Source organism: Sceloporus occidentalis, unplaced genomic scaffold (genome assembly GCF_023333645.1).
Source record: "Sceloporus occidentalis isolate IW3139 unplaced genomic scaffold, rSceOcc1.0.p SCAF_1, whole genome shotgun sequence".
Lineage (NCBI taxonomy): Eukaryota > Metazoa > Chordata > Lepidosauria > Squamata > Phrynosomatidae > Sceloporus > Sceloporus occidentalis.
The window spans coordinates 250,094,201-250,117,984 of record NW_028316981.1 but is presented as its reverse complement, the minus strand read 5'-3'; the positions used below and the strand labels follow the sequence as shown (position 1 = coordinate 250,117,984).

Here is a 23,784-nt window from a genome sequence, read left to right as displayed (position 1 = left end):
CTGGTCTGATCTGTTCAAAACCCATTTCTTTGTCTTCTTGGCTGTCCAAGGTATCCTAAGTACTCTTCTCTAGCACCACATTTCAAAGGAGTTGATTTTCTTTCTGTCTGCTTCCTTCACTATCCAGCTCTCACATCCGTACATGGTAATTGGGAATACAGTGGCCTGAACCATTCTGACTTTAGCTCTTGGTTGTACAGTGCGCCCCCGTCATATGTGGATGCACTATACGTGGCTTTCAGCATATGCTGAAAGCTGTGTGGCAGTGTGCAGGGCGCAAGGGGCGGCACGTCTCATTTAGATTAATGGGGTGCATGTCTGTGGCCTGTGCTCACTGCCGCACCACCACGCTGCCGCCACATACACAAGCCCCATTACTTTCAATGGGGCTTTAGCATATGCGTTTTTTTTTTTACGTGGGGGGGGGGTCCGGATAAAAAAAGGGCGCACTGTATCTCTTTTCTTTTCAATATCTTTTCCAGTTCTTTCATTGCTGCCCTTCTCATTCCTAGTCTTCCTATTTCTTGACTGCAGTCTCCATTCTGGTCAATCTTTTGTCCTAGATATGGAAATTCTTTAACTAGTTCAATTTCTTCGTTATCTAGATTGAATTTGTGTATTTCTTCTGTAGTCATTATTTTTGTTTTCTTTATGTTCAGCATCAGAACTGCCTTTGAACTTTCATCTTTGACTTACCTTATTAACTGTTCCAATTCCTGAATGTCTTCTGTTAATATGGTGTCATCTTAGGTTGCTAATATTGCTTTCTCTTAACTTCACTCTTCCTTTTTCTGATTCTAATTTTGCTTTTCTTATGATATTTTCAACATATAGGTTAAACAAGTAAGGTGATAGAATGCAGCCTTGCCTTACCCCTTTCCCAATTGGGAACCGCTTTGTTTCTTTGAATTCTGTTCTGACGGTGGCCTCTTGTCCTTGGTACAGATTCCTCATCAGGACTGTCAGATGTAGTGGTGCTCCCATGTCTGAGGGCATTCCATAGCTTTTCGTGATCTATGCAATCAAATGCTTTGATGTAGTCTATAAAGCACATGCTGATACTTTTTTTTTTTAATTCTTTGGTGCGCTCCATTAAACATCACATGTTTGCAATGTGGTCCCTAGTGCTCCTTCCTTTCCTTAACCCCACTTGCACCTCTGGAATTTCTCTCTCCATGTATGGTGGAGTCTATGTTGCAGAATTTTGAGCATTGTTTGGCTCACATGTGAGATTAGTGCTACTGTGCTATAGTTGCTGCAGACTTTTGTATCTCCTTTCCTGTGGATTAGTATGTACCTGTATATTGATTGTTTCCAGTCTGTTGGCCACTGCTTTGTTTTCCATATTTGTTGGTATATTTCAGTTAGCACTAAAGTTGCATCTTTCTGTAGGTACTGTTGCAGTTGAAATGATAACCAGTGATTAGCTATATACACAGTCCTGAGAAAAGAGTGGGATTTAAATAAATATAATAATAATAATAATAATAATAATAATACATATCAAGGTTGTTCATTCATGCATTTATTATTTGACACTCTAGGTAGATAGCAGTTGAATGATAAAGCAGCACTCAAATGAAGTAGACTACTGTATTATCAAATTCTTCAGCTTCAGAAATTCAATAAGGAATTTGAATCTGGAAGACTTAAGTGCAGTAGACTGTAGACTTAAGTAAGGGGGTTATAGGTGAGCATCAAGACTTTCATTTTCTGTCAACAGCTACTACTGGCTTTTCAGATCTGCAGAGTTTGGATATGCAAATTCGATCATTTGTGGATTGCCCCATATTATTAAATGAGGGTAACATGAATGTAGACATGCTGAAGTGTGCACATTCATGTTGCTGTCATCATCATATGGTTTTCCTTGGTAAGTTTTTTCAGGATGCCATTGCCATCCTCTGAAGCTGAGAGAGTGTGACTTGCCCAAGGTCACCTAATGGGGTTTTATTCTCGAGCAGGGAATTGAACCCTGATCACCGTAGTCTTAGTCCAACACTCAAACCACTATACTACACTGGCTCTTCATTTAGTAATATAGGATATGATTATTTGTATTTCTTTGTACCTACGGGTGGTCCCAGAGCTGCAGCCCTATAGGTACAAAGAAGGGCCAGCTGTACTTAGCGGTTTCATTTGTAGGAGTGTACTAAAAACGTACAGAATTTCTAAAGTCCTGCAGCTCTTTTGAAGACTAACATGTTTTTAGATTTTTTTTCCTTCAGATTTCTTTAGCATATATTAACATCAAGATTTAATATATGCGTGTAATGGGAGGAGGCGTTAATTGATTATATTGATATTAATTAGTAGTTCATTTATAGTATTGTATTAAGTGAATGCTTCAATCCAGCATGGAGAGTAAGTTGACAGTATTCCACAAATTGAGCTGATGCACATTCAGATAAGTGTTGCTTTGGGATGCAGATGCTCATGCAAATGTGGATTGCCAATTGTGCACAGTGAGAGCTGGATTAGGACAGAAGTGAACAATCTGAGGAAAAGTACACTTTGAACAAGTCAGAGTGCCTAAAAGTATGTTACTAATGTAAGAAATTGTATATAGCTCAAGTATATATGGATATGAAAACAATTACTTGTTTCCCTGCATGTTTACACAATAAACTCCTGTAGTTTAGCTGATGATGCTGTAATATTGTTTTGCATAGATACTGGTACTTTAATGTTGTTTTGGATGATGGGTTGTTTCCTGGAGTGTGTTAAACACAGGGATCTCTGCAAGTACCCTTGTTTCAAATTTCGTGCTTAGTTTGACATGCATTCTGGTGGATTATAGAAAAAGGTATGTGATGTAGCAAATATGAGATGATCAAAAGCAAGATTGTTTTGCTTTTGTATTGAACCATGGTAGTGTATAATATAAAATAGCCACTGCATTACCTAGAGAGACAAGGCTATGGAAAAAGTGAATGAGATGTTGGAGTTTAGTAAGACTTGAATTTGCTGTTGTTCATAAATTTCAAATATAATTGAACAAATATTTATATTGAGATTGCTTTACAGTGATTAGATTGCTTTGGAGGTTTTAATTGTGGAGGTTTTAATACCAGAAAGCTGAGCAGATGATATACTGTAGTTAGACAAAAGTTAATCTAATCTATTACAGGATCACATTTCACATAGATCAACAAGTAATTTAAGGACTCAGTTTCCTCCTGGGCAGATAAAAATAACCTGCTTTTAAAATTATGTTTTTTCTTGCTTTTCAGAAAAAAATACTCATTTCTGAAAAGCTTATTTATTCACTTTTCAAAGTAACTAATCAGATACCATCTGTGGTCTATTCATCTTAAAATTTTACACTTTTATACAATCATTGTATAATCCTTGTACTTTATAATCCCAAATTAATGTTTTATATCTGTTTTAACTATATTAACTGTATTAATGTTGCTGGACTGCAATTTCCAACAGCCTTAACCAACCTAGACAACGGAGCATGTAGGATGGCAAAAGAGTATATGCATAAGTCCTCCTGAATCGAAGATTGAAACCAACTACTAATAACTGGAAGCATATTTCAGGACAACATAGGTGGTTTACAGACCACCCTTTTGGGGCGGCCTGCACCTGTCTCATTCCCCGCCGGATTGGAGCCTCAGCTGCCACAGCGGCAGCCTCTGAGGCCCCAATCCGCCGCTTTCAAGGCTGCTTCCCCACGACCTGGAAAGGGGTGTCCTTGGGGCTTCATGCCCCAAGGACACCTGACAGCAGAGGGGACGAAGAGAAAGGGGCAGCACAGCCCCTTTCTTATTTGTGTTGCTGGCGCAGCCATGTAAAGGCTGCGCCCAGCGACACAAACCTGGAAGGAGCTCCATTTCGGAGCTCCTTCCGGTGCTGCTGTAAGGGCGCCCCAGGCGCCCTCGCACGGCATCAGGACGTCACTTCCGCGCCGCTTCGTTTGGAGGCGGCACGGTTGTGACGTCCCAATGGCGGTGCCCATGTCTAAGGGGTGCCGCCATTTTGTACGTACTAGGGTTCCTAACCCTAGTACGTACCTATTACGTACTTTTTGCACGTCTGTATCGTGCCATAGTCACAGAAGTCATGATTCACTAGTATATTAACTTATTAATATTGTTATACATATACATTAGTCTAAATCCAGTTGCTAGCTCCAACTAGATTGAACCAACTGAATTGGTGAAACTTTGGTAAGTCAATATTTACCTAAATTCCATTGATTAATTGTGTGTTCTCTTGTTAATGCTAGTAATTTGGGATTAGACAAATTCATTAATGTAATAAAGATTCCATTGACTATTTAAGGTTTAAATGATGGGTGGGCAAAGTGTGGCCCTCAAAACATTGTTGGACTGCAGTTCCCAGTATTCCTTACTGTTGATGAGGCTACCCTTTTCATAAGGAGGGCATGTTGACATTTTCATGACAAAAGCAGACCATGAAGCGATTGCCAGCAACTTTTACTTGGCTTCTCAGGACACACGGTGCTTGTAGAGCCCTTTTCATTTTGGTTCCACTTGTGTTCATACATTGAGCGCAAGCTTTACTTCAAGATAAGGATCCAGATCACAGCCAGTGCCACCAGTCAGGCATCTATCAAACAGAAGGATTAAAATATATTGGAGTTCTTACAGACTGAAGTTAAATTGCGCCAGGACCCAGAGCAAGAACATGGTAAGTTGACTTCTGGGACTACGTTGTCCCAAGTTCTGCTTCCAGGAAATAGTAGTTGGTTTAGATCCTTGATTCAAAGGGCTTATGCCCACACCCCTTTTGCTGATACGTTTCCCTCCTACATGCTCCATTGGCTGTGTTGGTTAGGCTGTGGCCACCTATTCTCCCTTTCTCTCTGGTGGACCATACTTTGTCCACTTCATATTTTTCAGTTTTAAACCCATCCATCTTTAAAAATTTCAAACCTGTAAAACTTAGTATGATCATATTAAAGATTTTTTTTCTCATTGTTTGAACAATTTACAAAATTAAACTTAGCACCAGTATATGAAAGAGTATTAGTATTTTAAGCAGGAAGAATCTGGAGTAATCATGTAATATGCTTAATTTGATAGGTTTTTGTTGATATAAATAAGTAATCTTATATTAGCACATTCCAAAAATTTGTCTAATAGCAACCATGGTTTGTCTTTTGGACTAGGACTCCAGAAGAGCAGGATTTGAATCGCATGGAAACTCACTGGATGGCCTTGGGCAAATCACACACTTTCACCCTTATAAGAAGGAACTTCTTCTGAATAAAGCTTCCCAAGAGAACTCTACGATCGTATTGTCATAACTTGAAGTTGTGTTGAATGCACATAGGAACAACAAAAAATTTGATGAGTGGTTTGAAAATCACAAATCGGACGTGATGTTGAAGGTAATTACCCAAATAATGCAGCAAGATGGTAGTTTTCCTTTGGTCCTCGATGTTTTTGATTTTAGTTTCCATAAACCCCATGGTCAGTGTTCAGGGTTATGGGGACTGAAGTCTAAAATATCAGGAGGGACCAGAGGCTGCTGTAATAGCTACCTTTTTCTGTTCATGCTTGGAATGAAGTGTTAGTCTGTATACTCAGTATGTAGAGTGATCTTGCTATTCCACTTCAACTGTTCTGGCTTCCTCCTGTTCCATTCTGAGGTTTGTAGTTCAATGAGGCCTAAGAGCTCTCTGGTTGAAAATGCTAAATGCCCCCCTCCTTAAACTGCAAATCCCAGAATGCAACAGGAGGCAGCCAGAGCAGTCAAGGTGGAATAGAAGTGCTATAAGAGTGCAGTGTGATAAGGGCTGGCCACATTACTGCACTCTTATAGTGCTGCTCTACTTTCTTTCTATCTCTGTCTCTTTCTCTACTTTTCTTTCTTCACTGTCCAGCTCTCAAATCTGTACAAGATGATGTGAAATACTGTGGTTTTGATGATTAACTTTAATGTTCAGTTGTATATCTTTGCACTTTAGGAGCTTATCTATTTCTTTCATAGCTGCTCTTCCCAATCCAAGTATTCCTCTGGTTTCTTGATTGCAATCTCTGTCTGATTAATGATTGATCCAAGATATGGGAAATCTTTTAACTATTTTGGTTTCCTCCTTGTCTACTTTAAACTTATGTAAATCTTCCATGGTCGTCATTTTTGTTCACTTAGTGGTGAGAGCGTACTCCGTCTAATGTTCAGCAGTAAGTCTACATTTGCACTTTATTTAGTAATTGTTCCAAATCTTTGTTATTTTCTGCTGGTAGTATGGTGTCATTTGTATATTGTTCCTTCCTCCTATCTTTACTCCTCCTCTTTCTGAGTCTAGACCTGCTCTACCTATGATATTTTCTGCATACATATTGAACAAATAGGGTGATAGAATGCAGTCTTGTCTGACTCCCTGTTCGATTGAGAACCATTCTGTTTCCCTGTATTCTGTTCTGATGGTAGCTTCTTGTCCTGAATACAGGTTACACATCAGGGCAATCAAATGTGATGGTACTCCCATTTCTTTAAGGGCAAGTCATAGCGTTTCGTGGTTTATACAAAGGCTGTTGTCTATAAAGCACATACTAATTTTCTTCTAGAATTCCCTGGTACACTCCAGTGTATGCTTGTAATGTGATCTCTGGTGGCTCTTCTTTCCTGCGACCCACCTTGCACTTTGGGAATTTCCAGCTCTGCATATGGTAGGAGTCTTTGTTGCAGAATTTTGAGCATGACTTTGCTTGCATGGGAAATTAATGCAATGGTCCTGTAGTTATTCAGCTTTTTTGTATTTCCTTTTTGGGGGCATGGGAGTCTGTGTTGATTGTTCCTAGTCCGTGGGCCATTTTTGTTTTGTTTTCTATATTTGTTGGTAGATTTTAGTCAGAACTAAAGTAGAATCTGCTTCTGTAGATTGTAGCAGTTCTGTTGGTATGCAATCTCTACCTGGTGAGTTATTCTTCCCAGTTGCTTTGAGTGCAGTTTGACTTCACATTCTAAAAATTGGGGTTCATCTTTATGCTATTTCAAGGGACAGTGTAGCTTAGCAGTTCAGACGCTGTTTCTGACGACAGCAAGGTTGGCAGTGCGAGACCCAAGTACCGCATGATGGAGTGAGCTCTTGTCACTAGTCTCAGCTTCTGCCAACCTATAAGTTCAAAAGAATGTAAAAATGCAAGTAGATAAACAGGTACCATTTTGGTGGAAAGGTAGCAGTGTTCGATGTGCCTCGGTGTTTAATCATGCTGGCCACACGACAGTGGAAGCGTCTTTGACAACGCTGGCTCCCTCGCCTTAGTAACAGAAATGAGCATTGCCCCCTACAGTCAGTCACAAGAGAATCTTGTCAAAGGGGAAACCTCTACCTTTTGTACTGTTATTCTTCCCATGTGTCATTTATTCTATCATCTCTTTTATATATCTCTTCTGTGTATTGTTTCCATAATCTTTTTATTTCTTCTTGGTCATGTATTATGTTCTTCTGTTGTTTAGGAGCCCATACCTATCATTTTCTGTGAAGTGATGCTAAAATTTAAAGTACTGTGATGCTTCCTTTCCTGCAGGACACCAGTAAAGCCTATTTTATAGCTTTATTTGGTACTGCACATAGTGAGGCCAGGTCAAAAGACCCTTATTTTGCTCCTTGTTGGGAGTTGGAGATTTCTAAAACATTAGTGATACTTTGCAGAAGCCACAATAGTTCTTCAGTAGGACCTTTAGGCTTGATACTTTTATCGTTAATAGTGTTATCCAACTGGACTGTGATTATTTATTTATTTATTTAGAGATCTCATTCCAGTTAGATTATATGTCCCAGTCCTCTGGAGTGGAGAGTACATTTTTAATGACAAAATATTTGAATGTGAACAAGGAAGTAGTTAAATGTTAGGCTGTGTAATTTGTTGTAATTTTTTTACTATGAAGAAATAGGGAAATAGAATTTTGGCCAGGTTTTTATGGAGCTTACAATGTGGAACAATGTAATATTTCATGCAGGTTGGGTGAAAATACATTGCTGGTCTAATTCTCAATATTCGCTCACATATTTTATATAAGTATTTGAATGACTAAATTGTAAAACACTGACAGGACCAAGATGAATAATCATAACAGAAATGATCAAACTATCAAAATTCATTGCTAATTTCAAGTGCACTTTCCCCCCAGAATGTTACTGACATTTAAAATGGTATGTGGATTGTCATGGAGGAAAAAGCTATGAATGCTGGAAAATTTTCTTGGGTAAGTTTGACTTGTAAATGTTCTCTTTTGTGTAAAATGTTTATAAAACGTTGGACATTTGGATGATGTAGGGACTCTGCAGTATGCTTGGGGAGTTCAGTTCAGGTTAAAATGTGGATATGGAAGACCAGCTTATTTTGTGGTTAAAAAATGTAAAAGCACAAACAATGGATCTATTCAGCAAGGTACTGAAGTATCCAAAAGGCAGATCTTGATTTTGCCATTTTACACAGGTTGAGTTCCCTTTATCCGGAATTCCAAAATATGAAATATTCCAAAAATCAAAAGTTTTTTCATGGGTGGTGAGATAGTGACATCTTTGCTTCCTGATAGATCAGTGTACACAAACTTTTTTTCATGTACAAAATTATTAAAAATATTGAATATTAGCTGTATTTATAAAATGTACAGTTGGCCCTTCTTATACACAGATTTTTTTATACACAGATTCAAGCATCCACGATTTGGAAATATATATATATATATATATATATATATATATATATATTTCAAATATCAAACCTTGATTTTCCATTTTTTTATAAGGGACACCATTTTGCTGTATCATTATGTTTAATGGGACTTGAGTATCCACGGATTTTGTTATCCACGGAGGATCTTGGAACCAAACCCCAGCATATAACAAGGGTCTACTGTATATGAAAGGAAAAGGAACTTTGTGGTGAGACCTGGGTCCTATCTCCAAGTTATCTTATTATGTACATATATGCAAATATGGGTATTCCAAAATAATAAATAAATAATTCAAAATCTAAAATACACTTGTCCCTCCTTATTCGCCAGGGTTAGGGGCACAAGACCCCTGTGAATATCGAAAAACCACAAATACAGTCAGCCGTGTATTTTTTATACACGGATTCAAGCATACACGGTTTGAAAATGTTTAACAAGGGTCCACTGTAACAAAAACACTGTGTTTTTACCTTAGAGGAGGACACCTCTCTAGGAATCTCTAGGTCCTCCAGGGCAACTCTGTGGTCAACGTCTGACAGACACTGACCATAAAACTGCACTGGAGGAGTACAAATGCCTAGTAGAGTGTTCTCTAGGAATCTCTAGGTCTTTCAGTGCAACTTTTAGTTAAAGTTGACCATAGACCTAGATATTCCTAGAGACAACATATTAATCAAATCCGTGAATAATGAAATCCGCAAATATCAAAGCCACAAATATGGAGGGATGAGTGTACTTCTGGTCCCAAGCATTTTGGTTAAGGGAGACTCAACCTGTATAGGGGACACCATTTTGCTAAAGCATTGTAGCAGTGGTGAACAATGATGTAGCAATTTGAACATCCACAGATTTTGGTAGCCATGGGAGGTTCTGGAAACAAACTCCAGTAGATATCAAGGGCCCATTGCAGTAGTGTTCAACAAAAAGCTGGTGAGACAGTGAAAGCCAGCAGATTTTTGCATTTTAGTATTTAAGGCATTAAATTTGATCTTGGTATATGTTGATGTGGATGGCAATTTTAATCAGCAATGAGGCAATACTATATGGAGCTCAGCAGGTCTTTTGACTATTTTGTGAAAGAGAGAATGTCTTGGCAATATTAGACTAGGTTGAATAGTAAATCGAGGTATCAAACCTTTGCTAATATTGTAGTATTTAAGTACAGTACAGCAATGATTAAATTGTGCAAATTTACAGCGCTTTATAAATAAAATGTAATAATAATAACAACAACAACAATAATAATAAATTGACAATATACAAATTCTCTGATTTTTATGTGAGTTTTTGTGAAACCAATAAACAATTAACATAAACACTGCTAAATTCTATTCTTTGTATGATATACAGTGGGCCCTACACGTTTGCTGGGCTTAGAGGTACAGGACTCCCGTGAAAGTGAAAAAACCACCTGAGAGAATACCTGTCTAGGAATTTCTAGGTGTTCTAGAGCAACTCTGTGGTTAATATCTGCCAGAAAATGACCATGGAATATTAATTAACATATTAATTAACATATTAATCAAATTTGCAAATAATGAGATCCACAAAAGTCAAAGCCATATATGTGAAGGGCCGACTGTACTTTATTTTCTGTTTGCATGTATACTTTCATATTTTTCATGTCACTTAAAAAACTGTTGTTCTTCTTACAGAAGCACTTTAAATACCAATAAATGGTGCAGATAGAAGACCTACTGAGGGTATATTTTGGTTTAATAACTACCACAGAAAAACTCGTTGCGAATGGGATGAATACGCAAGCAGTGACTGCATGCAGCAGCTTCCTAAGTTACAGTAAATAGCTGGAGCACTTAACTAGATATGTTTCCATTTCTACATTACCCCATTTGACTTTGCCTATCTTGATTGGGGAAAGACATTCAAAGTGGAGTACCATAAACTTGATATGGAAAGCAAAAAGAAAGACAAAGACAAACCGGATGATAGAATGGCAAGGCCTAGCGGACGATCAAGTCATAATCCACGAGGCAGCAGCTCATCAAATTCTGGAGTGTTAATGGTTGGACCTAACTTCAGAGTTGGAAAAAAAATTGGCTGTGGCAATTTTGGAGAGCTACGATTAGGTAAGACTCCCTTCATATAAGATTTACCTACCAGTAAAGCGTTTTATACGTCATTATGTATTGCGAAATTTAGTTAATGCCTAATATTAACCTTATATGGTGTGCCCGTGTCATATGCGGGCGCATTATATGCTGCTTTCAGCATACGTTGAAAGTAGCACCGGAAGAAGCAGTGGCGTGCACCAGAAGAAACAATGGTGTGTGCGCCTGTGGTGCACGCGCACCACCGCCACTGCGGGCTGCCACAAGCACAAGCCCCCATTACTTATAATGGGGCTCAAGCATATGTGCTTTTTCTTTTACGTGGGGGGGGGTCTGGAACAGATCCCCCGCATAAAAGAAGGGTACAGTGGACCCTTGTTATACGCTGGGGTTTGGTTCCAAGATCCCCCGTGTATAACAAAATCCGTGTATGCTCAAATCCCATTAAATATAATGACACAGCAAAACGGTGTCCCTAATAAAAAATGGAACATCAAGGTAAATTTATACTTTTTTGGAACATTTTCAAACCGTGTATGCTTGAATCCGTGTATAAAAAATCCGTGTATAAGAAGGGCCGACTGTACTGTATCAAAAGAATTTAGAGGTGTTCATTTAGACAATAGTCTAGCCTACCAGTAGCGTCACTATGCAAAATTAATGTTGGAACATTTTAGTTTGGCTTCTGACATATGTAAATAGTAGAGTAGTGTGATACAGTTTTGCATGCTGTGGATGAATTCATGTCTGAGTTTTGATACTCATCATTGCAGACTGATCCCTGTACTAAACTTTCTCTTGGATTAACCAGTGTAGACTGGTCTTGATTTGTGTGGAGTCCAAGAAATAGAAATGGCCCAGCTTTCTTTACATTCTTGGACTTATGTTGGACTTGGAGGAGGGTATTTGGAGGTAAGCAATCAGGTATCCTCCAGATGCTTTCCTTGGTCTGTAAATTCCACCAGTTCCACCCAGCATGGTTAGTGGCTGGGAATTATGGAAGTTGTAATTCAGAACATCTGGGCAGCAGTGAATTACTTACCACAGCAATAAGCCATTAGTTTCGATAACATGATTCTTGTATACAGTAGGTTAGCTGTTTTTACCTTCTAACTTAATTAACCATTGTTTGTTAAGTCAAGAAAAAATATAAGAGTGAATTCTTTTCTCTCATGTACACGACCCAATCCCTGTGAACCATTGTTTCTTTAAACTATGATTTGCCATCATAATTCCAACTGGGGTTATGATTTAATGTTGGTCCAACTAGCAAGTGAGATCATCTAGTAAACTACAGTGTGAAATAGTAGTTCCCTCTTTCAGATGTAAAGGAAAAATTGTGGTAGAATAAATGACAGTAATAACACTAAAGCTGGTATAGCAAGGGTGCACTAGCTGGTTTATTAACTGAAGATCCAACAACATGAAATATTAGGCACCTGAAATTGATTAATTCATGCCACCCAGGAGAAGCACTATCACATAGATCTTTGCACTATGCTCAGGGCAGGTACTCTCCCCTCCATTTCATCTATGCCTTTCAACCAGAGTAGAACCTCTCTTGCTTTTAGTCCAATTTCTGTTACATTTATCTGTTCTTCCCTGTTGAGAATGACTTCCATTGTTGGGGGAAAAGGTCTCAAGTTTGACATTGCTGTCTTTTAAAAAGAAAATATTTTCTCCTGTTGCTGCCCCAGTGTTGTCCCTTCCATCCTTGGTTTAATTAGAGCTCTAATGGGAAAACAAACTGCTCTTAAACCAGTAAAAGAAAATATATATCTCTTCACTGTGTTTGTTTGGTATGAAACGACATTACATGCAGGTCACTTCTGGGACTGAGAAGTGCTTCATGCCATCTAAAAGGTGCCACTCAAAAGTCTTTTGCAAAGTGTACAAATTGTCTTGAGACACCAATCAGAGCCTTCTGTGCAGTCTACCCAAGCTGGTCCCTCCTACTGTGGAGATATTTTATTCATTATTTTATTTAAGTTATATTGTGCCTTTTTCCAGCATAAGATTCAAGGCAGCTTCCATTTCAGAGCACGTATATGCTAGCTCCAGTCACTGTCACAGTCTGCCAGTGGATCCATATAAGGAACCCCTGGGCACAATGGAAACTCTTTTGAGGATATAATTATGTGGCGAAAGGTTGCTAACACTTGTTCTGTGCTTCCAGCTTTGTGTGTCAATGAAGTGATATGTTTCAATCAGCAAACTGCCAGTTTTGCCCATTATTAAGAGCCATGTAGCAGGAATGTGGTTGCTGTTTTCTAATCCAGGCAGTTTGAAAATATTCTTTGGGCACTATTGCTCCCCACTCCCAAATAGATGATAGTGGGACACATATATAGAGGATTGTTTCAGACTGGTTGCAAACAAATACTAAAATTACCTGGATTAGAATAGAAGAGAACACATTGTTCCTGCATAGAGGATTTTGTACACAAAAGCAAACTGACAGTGAATAGTGAACTAGAAAATCATTATTTGCTGTTGAATAAAATGTGGGCAGTCTGCTAACGGAGGAGGATGCATACTCCTCTTTTCATATTTCTCTCTTCACCTCTTTATATGAAAAGACAATGGCATGAAAAGCTCGTCCATCTAGTTTGGGAAACCATTGGGAGGTTGGGGGCCCTTGGGGCTAGAATTCCGACTTGGGGATCTTGGAAAACTATTGCCTGGAAAAAAAATTGAACTCTTTGCTCCCAGATACCTACCAGTGCAACCTATGGAGAAAAATTTCAGCATGTTTAGCAATTTGAGTCATTTTAGGGCCAGGAAAGGCCTTTTTTCCCCAGCAATGCTTCTAAACTGAACCAGAAGGACTCATGGCAGTAATTTATTCTTCTAGAATATGTCTTGTATTTGCATTGTTGTTTTATCAAAGAATGTAGTTAAATAATTTTATCCTTTATAACAACTTTCTCTATAACCATCTCAATATCTGAGGTTGAAAAGGCCCGTGGTGAGCTTTGTGGTTTAGCATAGTTTTGATTTTACCCTCCTTCAGTCTAAATCAGTATTCAGTATTTGGTGTAGAAATGAAAAGAATATTTGAAAATATTTAGAAAATTATAGAAAAACATGATTGTCGAGTATTGAACAACCCTGATCAGAAGAATCCTGGACTTATGAGTTTGGGACTTATTCTTTGCACTTTGGGTCTTATTCTGCACAAAATTTGCACATAGTTGTGTGCTGAGCACCCCCCCCCCCCCATGCATTAATACTGTTTCCTCTGTAGAAAATGGTGTAACTGGATATTTATTCTGCAGAAAATTCACATTGGTTGATTTTCATAAAATACTGGAGCCCTGGTGGCGCAGTGGTTAAATGCCTGTACTGCAGCCATTCACTCAAAACCACAAGGTTGCGAGTTCAAGACCAGCAAAAGGGCCCAAGCTCGACTCAGGCTTGCATCCTTCCGAGGTCGCTAAAATGAGTACCCAGACTGTTGGGGGCAAATTAGCTTACTTGCTGTTCACCGCTATGATCTTTGGAATAGCGGTATATAATTAAAACAAATTAAATTAATTAATTACTGCATTTTCTATGCAAGAATTATTTTCCACACAGAAAATGTTGTTCTCTGTGCAGAAAATTGTTTTCTATGCAAATCAACCATGTATGAATTTTATACTGAATAAATCCCCAATCACAGCATTTTCTGTACAGAAGCAGTATTTTCTGCATGGAAAATAATATTTCAGTATTGATATTAATTCCTGCACAGAAAATACTGTAAATGTTATCTGAGCAAAACAACCAAGTTTGAATTTTGTACAGAATAAATCCCATATTGTGAACAGTCTTTGAAAAAAGGCATGGTTTTCGAAGATTTTCTTACATCAGGAAGAAAATTGTTGAAATAGCTCATCCTTACAAAAATGTTCATAGATTATTTGGATAACTAAAGTAGATGAGGAAAACTAAAACGATGAAAGGTCTGGATACCATGATCTGTGAGGAGTGGTTTAGGGAGCTGACTGTGTTTAGCCAGGAGAAGAGAAGGTTAAGAGGTGACATGCTAGCAGTGCTAAATGTTTGAAAGAATACCATAAGAGGATGGAGCAAGTTTGTTTTCTGTTGCTCCAGAGACTAGCACACAGAGCATTGGGTTCAAACTACAGGAAAAGAGATCCCATCTCAACAGGAGGAAGATCTTCCTGACAGTAAGAGCTGTTTGACAGTGAAACACACTCCATTGCAGTATGGTTGCATCTCCTTTGGAGGTTTTTAAACAGAGGCTGGATGGCCATCTGTCAGGGGTGCTTTGATTGTGTATTCCTGCATGGCAGGAGGTTGGACTGGATGGGCCTTCTGGTCTCATCCAACTTTAGGATTATGTGATTCTTTGCTACTATGAAGATTGAAATACATAGTTCAAAGTTTTTCATATCTTTGCTCAATCATTAATAAGATTGCAGTCTAGAAATTGGAAGAAGACTAAGCCCTGGAAGGGCCGCTATGAAGGAACTAGACAAGATTCCTAAGTAATAATAATAATAGTATTTATTTATATCCCGCCCAATCACTGGGAATCTGGGTGGCTTACAACAGTAGAGATAAAGCAATAGCAAGAAACAATAAAATAAACATAAAATAATAAACAAATGTAACATAGCAATACATAGCAAAAACAGAATAATAATAATAACAACAGTAATATCGTAACAATTCAGTAATGACAAAAGCCTAACACATACATTCAAATCAATAATTATCAAAAAGAAATCCTCATTTCCAACCCCTCATTCTAAAAAAAATAACAAAGCAGATGCCAATAAACAATGAAATAATAAAGGAAATACGGCACAACAAGTTACAACATTACAGTTAAGAAATTACAATAAAAGATTACAATCTGACACCCTGAAAAAGGGAGAGACTAAAAATTAGCAACAAGATAATGTTCTTCTTAGTATCGCCTGAGGCTTTATGGGCTGATGCCCATGCTGAGTTAGTCCAGGACTGGAGGGGGGCAAGATGTTAGAGGGGCCTCCCTCGCTCAGTCCTTCATTCTCCTCCTGGAAGCTTTGAATGTGCAAGACCTGAGCAGGGCTATTGACATTAAGGGGAGTTGGAGGTTCATTCATAGGGTCACCAAAAATCATAGTTGATGGCAGTTAACAGCAAACAAGGTTCATAAACTGTGATGAATGAAATGGTGCTATTATACACATTTCTTGCTTGTTGGCTTCCCATACACATATGCTGGGCCACTGCAGAATGTTGGACCTTAGACCTTTGGTGTGATCCAGCATGACTGCTGTTAGGTTTTTAATCCTAATATACTAGATAAAAGAAATCCAGCATATTGGGGGTTAAGGCCACAGTTAAGGGATAACATACTGTTTTAAGTCAGGAATTGAGTTTTTCCTGACTACATTTAGAATGCCAGTGTTGCACTTCCTATATATATATATTAAAAAAAAAAAACATTTTCTTTTTTGTGGTCTCTGTGAATCATACAAATGGGTTGTACTGCGCCTGCACAGTGCTGCTTAGAAAACTTCTGGAATCACTGGGCAAAGTTAACTTTGCAACTTTTTGGCAGTAGCTCCGCCCATCCCTTATAAGCCCCCTGCATTCCCACTCTTTCCTCAGTTCCTTCTTTCTGCTGTGTTAGCTGCTTTAGGAACTTCGCTTCTGCTTCTTGCTTCTTTCACTGGAATTTTGACCTAATGGACCATCTTGACCATTCTTGATCTGACCCCCTCCCATGTATTGTTGACCGTTCTGCATGTCAAACGACTTTGCTTAAAGGACTTGATTCAACTCACGATGTCTGGTTAAATCCCCGGGCAGGATCCCCACTCGTTGTGCCTTCTTTGCCTCGGCGAGACTCACAATACCAAGGCTTGTGCCCTGTGTAAATCGCTGACTCCTCAAGCCAGAAAAAAAACGTGACTCCTGTCTCTTGGCTGCCCTGTCTCTTGGCTGCCTCCCGTTCCACTTCGGCATCTGCTGCCTTGGAGTCCATAGCCCAGAGCTCCTCCACTGAGCCAAGTGCCACCACGAGACTCATCAGACACGAGACACATCTCAAGTCGACTCGGGCTCCTTGGACGAGGTCGCCCCTCAAGGGATCATATATTAATTTGAGTGATTCAGTGTCCTGATCCTTCTTCAATTCTTTTCCTTGCTTCGCCCAGGAAAGGTCATACTCAAGCTCCTCCACCTTTTGCAGACCATTTCTTTTCTCTTTTCTTTGTCTGAGTTCTAGTCCCTTCCTCCTTACCCCTCACACCTCTGTTTCATGGGGTCTCTACATACTCCCTTCCCCCATTTTCCCTCACTTCTTATCAGTTTGTTTACTGTGTGGTTTTCCCCCCCTTTTTGGCTGGGTTGGGGTAATGAGGAAGGTTAAAGCAAAATCGAAAGCTCCATCAATCTCCAAACTCTTACTTTCTAGGCAAGGTTGTTCAGAAAGAGATATGAGCAGTGGTCCCCATACTTTTTCAGGCTACCACCCCCTTTCCTCTCGGGTCTCAACCCTAGTGCCCCTCCATGCCTATTTCTTGGTATTAGGTCCACTGTTCTACTGGGGGGGGGGGGGGAGAGAAAACAAAGATTCTTAAGCAAGGGAAGTGGCTGCTTTGGGGTAATTTTGCAAATGAAATACAGTCACCCCTTGGAACTCGCAGGGGATCCGTCCCCCCCACGAGTTCCAAATGTTGTGCATATTCAAGCTCCATGGACTTGAATGGGGCACGTGCATGCAGGGCGCACACCATGGGTGAACGCCCTATTAAGGTTAATGATGGTTGCCCCTGCATGGATTTCAAGTCCGTGGACTTGGATGGGAACTGTAAATGAAATCCTGCTTGCCATGAAACCCCACTGGGTGACCCTGGGCGTGTCACACTCTCACAGCTACAGGGGAAGGCAATAGCAAACCCCCTCTGAAGAAATTTTTCAAGAAAACTCCATGATAGGTTCTCCTTAGGGTCACCCTGAGTCAAAACAACTTGAAGGCACACAACAACAATTGCTGCTAACGGGCTCAAGTTTAAAAGAGAACCTGAATACATTTGCATTTGGGGGAAGGAAGGTGAGGCTGGGGAGTGGCTTGGGAAAGTGAAAGAGGGAGGCTTTTTTATGGAAGGAACAACATTGTCCGAAAGGCAGGCAAGCTCAGCAGGATTTCCACCTGAGGAAGGAAGGGCTGCCTGCCCATGCCAAGAAATATTCCCGCAGCTGCCCTCCTCCTCCACCTCCTGCAGGCTTCTCCTGGCAAAGGGAGGGAGAGGGGGATAAAAGGGAGGGGGCAGGAAAAGGAAACCCCAAGAGTTGCCAGAGCATGGACAGTATCCAGTGCAAAGGGGAAAAGAGGAAGAGCCTGCCTATTCCCTTCTGCCCTGGCTAGCTGGCTTGAACAAAAAGAAGAGCACATGCCTGCCCCCCCCCCCCCCGACACACACTTTTCCTTTTGCCTTGCAACCAGCTGGTGTCTGGGAAAAGGTGGGCATGGCAAGTATTTTAGTTTTGAAAGAGGGAAAAGAGCAAGGGAAGGACAGAGTTCTTTTGCTCTGTTCCAAGGTGAGGCAAAGCTGGAGGAGCCATGCTAGGTCTCTTGCCTCTAAGCCTGAACAGACATGGTTTGTTTCCCACAGCTCTCCATTCGGCATCCCTCTGTCCTGTCCCAGAATGGTGTACAAAAGAAGTTTCGTGCAATTAGGGTTGCCATAATTCTCTTCCACAAAACCTCAGATGCAAGTCTACGGCCTGTTACAGACTGCCAAAATAAAGCTGCTTCGGGTCTCTTTGGAGGTATGCTGTTTAAATGATGCATGGATCCTAAGAGTCTGGAGGCCACACCAAAGCCACACTCCATTCCTAAGCACTGGAGTGCAGCTTTGGTGCAGCTTTCGGATTCTTAGGATGCATGCATCATTTAAACAGCATACCTCCAAAGAGACCTGAAGCAGCTTTATTTTGGCAGTCTATAACAGGCCAATGAAAACTTATGCTATAACTTTTTTCACACAGTTAGTCTCAAAGGTGCTACAAGATCCCTTAGCATACTGATATTCCAGACTAACATGATTTATGGTTGAATCTGCACTGCAGAATTAATGCAGTTTGACATCACTTTAACTGCCATGGCTCAGTGCTATGAAATTCTGGGGTTTGTAGTTTGTTGTCACACCAGAGCTCCCTGAGATAGGCTACATAGTTCACAAAACTACAAATCCCAGATTTCCATAGTATTGTGCCATGGCAGTTAAAGCAGTGTTGAACTGCATTATTTCTGTAATGCAAATTAAACCTGTCTCTCTGATTTCTAGCCACTTGAAAGAGAACTTAACAAATGTGCCCCCCCTTCTATGAAGGGAGGGAGGGAGGGGAGGGAGAAACGCTCCCAAATGAGACCAAGAGGTACTCCTACTCTAGGAATCATATCCAGGGGTTGGCATGCTGGCCAGTCCACACAACAAAGCACAATAACATCCAAAATCCACAGATCTGCCAAAGGAGGGGACAGGTATTTTCACACAGGAGAGAGAGAGAAGGAAGGTTTCTCATTGTGTTGTTAATGGACTTATTTGCAAATTTTATTTCCTGGACTTCATTGTTTGTCTTCCATAGCCCATATACCCGCCCCCTTTCCCCCAAACATGCACACACACATTTCTATTGGGGAGGGAAATGGAAAAAAGAGGAGTTCCAGCCCGTTAGCATTCATCTAAGAGGGATGAGGTTTTCTGGACCTTAAGAAAGGGTCCTTCCCTTTTTCAAACACACACACACAAATATTTCTATGTGGGTGGTGGTGGTGGAGGAGGGAAGAGCAGCTCCAGTCTCAAGCAAGCAAACAGTTCCACCATGCTTGCAGCATTGCCACACACTTACTGGGAAACAAGAAAGCCTCCTTGCTGCTCCAAGTCTCTGCTCGCCTCCTTTCTCTTCTCACCTCTGGGCTCTGGGTCTGGTACACCTGTGTAGTACCCCCAGAGCCTCAAGGGCAGGGTCTGGACAAGTCTTTTCCTGAGGTTTCACTCCTGTCTTCAGGAATCCGAGACAGACTGCTTTTCAAAGACTTCAGTCTCAGACTTTTACGGTTTTTTAGCATCAATGGCAACCCTACTTCCAACCCCCATCCCACAGTTCCCTGCCACCCTCTCCCCCCCTCAGCACCCCCTGCTGCTCTTTTTCCTCTCAGCACCCCCCCCCCCCCTCCCGGAGCTTTCTAATGCTCCCGGGGGCACTATCACCCACTTCAGGGACCACTGGATTAGAGTATTCCTTGTCAACTCCTGTGGAAGCTGCAAGGACACTAGGGAAACTGTGAAAGTGAATGAATGTACATATGAGAGTGCTTGGGAGCAGAGAAATGGATCTTCGGAACTGATTCTGCTAGGCTCCCAAAACTTCAGCCACCACCAACACCTCCAGTGACTACCTAAAGGCTTCTTTGTTCATTTCTCCTTTCCTTGGGCCCCATCCAGCCTCTGCCTGTCTTCCCAGGCCAGAAGCTTTGTCTTACCCCTCTACTTGCAAGTGGGAGCTCTTGGCTGGCTAGCCAGGAGGATGGAAATGGCAGCATAGGGCAGCAGTGAGCCCAGGTGCATGCTTTGTTCCAGTAGCTCGCAGAAAATGGTGTGTTTGCACCATTCCTTGGCCAACTGGCTGGTCTGAGTTGCTATTCATTCAGGAGCGGAGCCAACAAGGCCACTTCCCCTCTTCCTGTGGGGGGCTCCAGCCAGAGACAGATGACAGTTGTGGTCTCGGATAAGAAGTGCTGCCGGCTTCTGCCACTACTAGAAGACTATAGCAGATGCTGGCTTTCCTTTGGCCACTATGCACATATGGCACACTGGACTGAGTGAGTATGCTGGTTGAGGCTGCAGCAGCATTTCATACCAAGAATCAGGTGGCGGAAGAAGAAGTGGTGGCTCAGGATGGGCCCCATCAGAGGCCATTGTCCAGTGAGCTTCCCTAGTCGTTGTCTTCACTTTCTCAGGCAGAGCGACTGCTACAAGCAATCTCTTCACCTTTTTCTTTTCCTGCAAGACAGAAATGGTTAGGGAAGGAGAAGAGGAGGCAGGGGGATCAGAGCCTCCAAGTCTCACACCTCCCCCTAGGGTTCTGTCCCCATAATTAGAGAACTGCTGGGCTCAAGTTACGGGCCACCAAACTGTTCCATTTTCAACAGGCTCTTAGAGAGACATGTGTATTAAGATGGATGGACAATGAAACAGCCAAATCTTATCTGACCAGACAAGGCTGTCTTTACTCCTTATCCCTATACAAGGAGGCTCACCTTTTGCTTTTCTTGACAGAGGATAATCTCTTCTCCATATCAGCCCAACACATTCAGACTCCCTGAATATGGATGCAGATTTCCTCAACAGGCACAAACTATATCTGGGGGAATAGGCCTTAGACATAACCATCTTCCACCAAATACAGTTGCAGTTTGGTTATCTGCGAGTAGATCTATTTGCCTCAGACACAAGCAGAAAACTTCTCAGGTACTTCATCAGAATTCATTCCCTGAGGGCTGAAGTCCAGAACGTCTTCAAAATGACCAAGCCTCCAAGTCTTCTATATACCTTTCCCTCAATACATCCAATTTCCAAAGTACTCAGGAAAATCCATCAGGAGACAACATCAGTGGTTCATATAGCATCTCTCCAGCCCCATAGATTTTGATCCTCCCATCTGTTAGCCACTCATTTTACCTTCCTTTTGCTCATCTTTGAGAAAAATAGTCGCATAAATTGGATGTTAAGTGGGCTCTCAAAATCTATATTAGATGCACTAGGTTTTTAGGAGGCGAGAAGCACTTTTTACTTCCTCTCTACCTGGTGGTGCAGTGGTTAAATGCTAGTACTGCAGCCATAGCTTTATGCGTTTGATCCCGCAGGGCTCCAGGTTGATTCAGCCTTCCATCGTTTTATAGGTTGTTAAAATGAATACTCAGCTTGTTGGAGACAATTAGCCAACACATTGTAAACTGCTTAGAGTCCTTAGTTTTCTATGAATATGTATAAAAATGTACCTACTTCTTTCAGAGGAAAGGTTTCTCCATCTACTCTGACACACTGGATCAAGGCTTTGATCTTCTTAGCTTATGAGTCCCTTGGTCTTCCTAAGCCACAACATGTCACTACTCACTCTACCAGGTCAGCAGCTACCTCTGCAGCCTTCTCAACGAACACCCCCGTGGAGGAAATTTGTAGGTTTCACCTTCCACTTTTATCAGATCTTGCAATTGGATTAATTTATCTTGGCTCATGCATCCTTTGGCATGCTATTTCTCATTAATTATTTTCTCTTCCCACCATTCCTGCCAAGGATTGGTTAGGCTAGGGAAATTCTCTTTCCTGGATGTCTCTTCTACACTGGTTGAGAATGACTCATTGGAAAACGTACCATGAAAATCTCTTTAGCCAAAGAGAAAGAACCATCCAGCCCCAGATTGTACTTCTTTTTCTTTTGGGGATATTAGAATCACATCCCCCCGCTCTCTCTCTCGGCTTTGCTAAAAATGGAAGAGAATTGGCTTTGCTAAGAACTGAAGCTAGGGATCAGGATATAGAATCACTCAAATTAACATATAGTGTATTCCCATCTGCGGGGGTTCGATTCTTGCACCCTCCTAATGGATGAAAAAAATGCACATACTCAAGCCCTGTTATGGTCACAGGTCGTGGCGTGTGTGAAGCCACATTAGTATGCATGCACTGCCATTAACAATAATGGGTTAGGGTGCTCTGTGGGTGTTCAAGTCACCTTGCCTAAGTGGTGCCTAGAATTAACCCTTTCCTGGCTCCTTCTCCTTGGCTGGAATGAGTCTTTATGCCAGGTTCTCCAGTGTGTCATTCTGACTATAACCAGTCTACTGGCAGCCATAACATGTCACTTCTAGTTTACATATTCATAGTTTTGTCAGGAAATGATGTGGAAAATTCTCTTACAGCACTATATAACATTGGCTGGGATAAAAAAGCATTCTAATGGCACACATGCATAGACTCTTGGGACATTATTTGTCCCGGTTGTTTTTGTCCTTCAAAAACTCAACATGGCACTTATCTGATTTCTGGGAATTTGCCTACAACTGTTCACATGACAGTACAGTAGAAAGTCAGCATTGTAGGTCTAGATCTATGTGATTTCTGCAAGAACTCTGAGGACTAAAGTGTCCTGTCTCATTATAGGAGGGATTAAATATTTTTTTTTCTGCTTCATAAGATTGCTCCTGCTTCCACTGACATACACATTTATTGTCACACACAGTTTTATCAAAAACAAATTTTTTGATGCTAGCTATACTGGACAAACAGTATCATATTACTCAATAATATTGGTAGTCAGGACTTGTAGCTGCTTCCTAACAGTGGTTGTGGAAACAACAGGCAGATTAGAACCTTGTTACTAGCCAATGGGAGCGAAGCCAGGAAAAGGTGGGAGATGCTCCTAGGAGTGAGTAAGAGGGAGGAGCAGGTTTGCTTCTCACAGTGAAGAATTGGTGGGATAGTGGCCATCACCGTGACATATTGGTGACAGTGGTAGCACACAGTGAAAAAGAGTGAAACGTTTTAAGAAATGTTGGTATCGCCATGTTGAAACTGTCACAGTGGTCCTTTAGGATGGAAGACACTGACATGACAGAAAAATGTGGGATCAAAGTATCTATGTCACTGAGCAAGTAATGTGGGATCAAAGTATCTATGTCACTGAGCAAGTAATGTGGGATCAAAGTATCTATGTCACTGAGCAAGTAATAGTGAGAGTTCCATCTTTTTATGGGCCCTTCTCCCCATAAAAATCCCATCTAAATCGAGACAGTTAAGAAATATCCACATAACATTGTGTAAATCCTGAAAGCAACACATTTCTCTAGTTCTGGTGTTTTAAAATGAAACAACTTATTTGTAGGACAAGGCACATGTCAGTTGTGTGTTAAAGTTAAGTGCTGATAATTTACTTTGGAAATGCCTAGTTTAGTTTTGCAAGTAATTCATTTAGTTAACCAACATCCTTGATTATTACTACTATAGTTCTGTCTTTTCATGTGAAACTTTTTATGTAACAG

The 23,784-nt window shown here is 40.8% G+C and overlaps 1 protein-coding gene across 7 annotated transcripts in view; it reads left to right on the top strand.

The window, feature by feature from the left end:
- Positions 1 to 23,784, top strand: part of CSNK1G3 (casein kinase 1 gamma 3) — a 79,715-nt gene that overhangs the window by 10,054 nt on the left and 45,877 nt on the right. For 6 of the 7 annotated variants that reach the window (XM_089491582.1, XM_089491603.1, XM_089491595.1 and 3 more), the window contains exons 2-5: positions 5,144 to 5,365; positions 6,549 to 6,650; positions 8,116 to 8,190; positions 10,320 to 10,751. In XM_089491582.1, the coding sequence (XP_089347708.1) occupies positions 10,574 to 10,751 (178 nt within the window). In that variant the 5' untranslated portion in view covers positions 5,144 to 5,365; positions 6,549 to 6,650; positions 8,116 to 8,190; positions 10,320 to 10,573. The remainder of the gene's footprint in view (positions 1 to 5,143; positions 5,366 to 6,548; positions 6,651 to 8,115; positions 8,191 to 10,319; positions 10,752 to 23,784) is intronic. The other variant, XM_089491574.1, reaches the window with a different exon arrangement.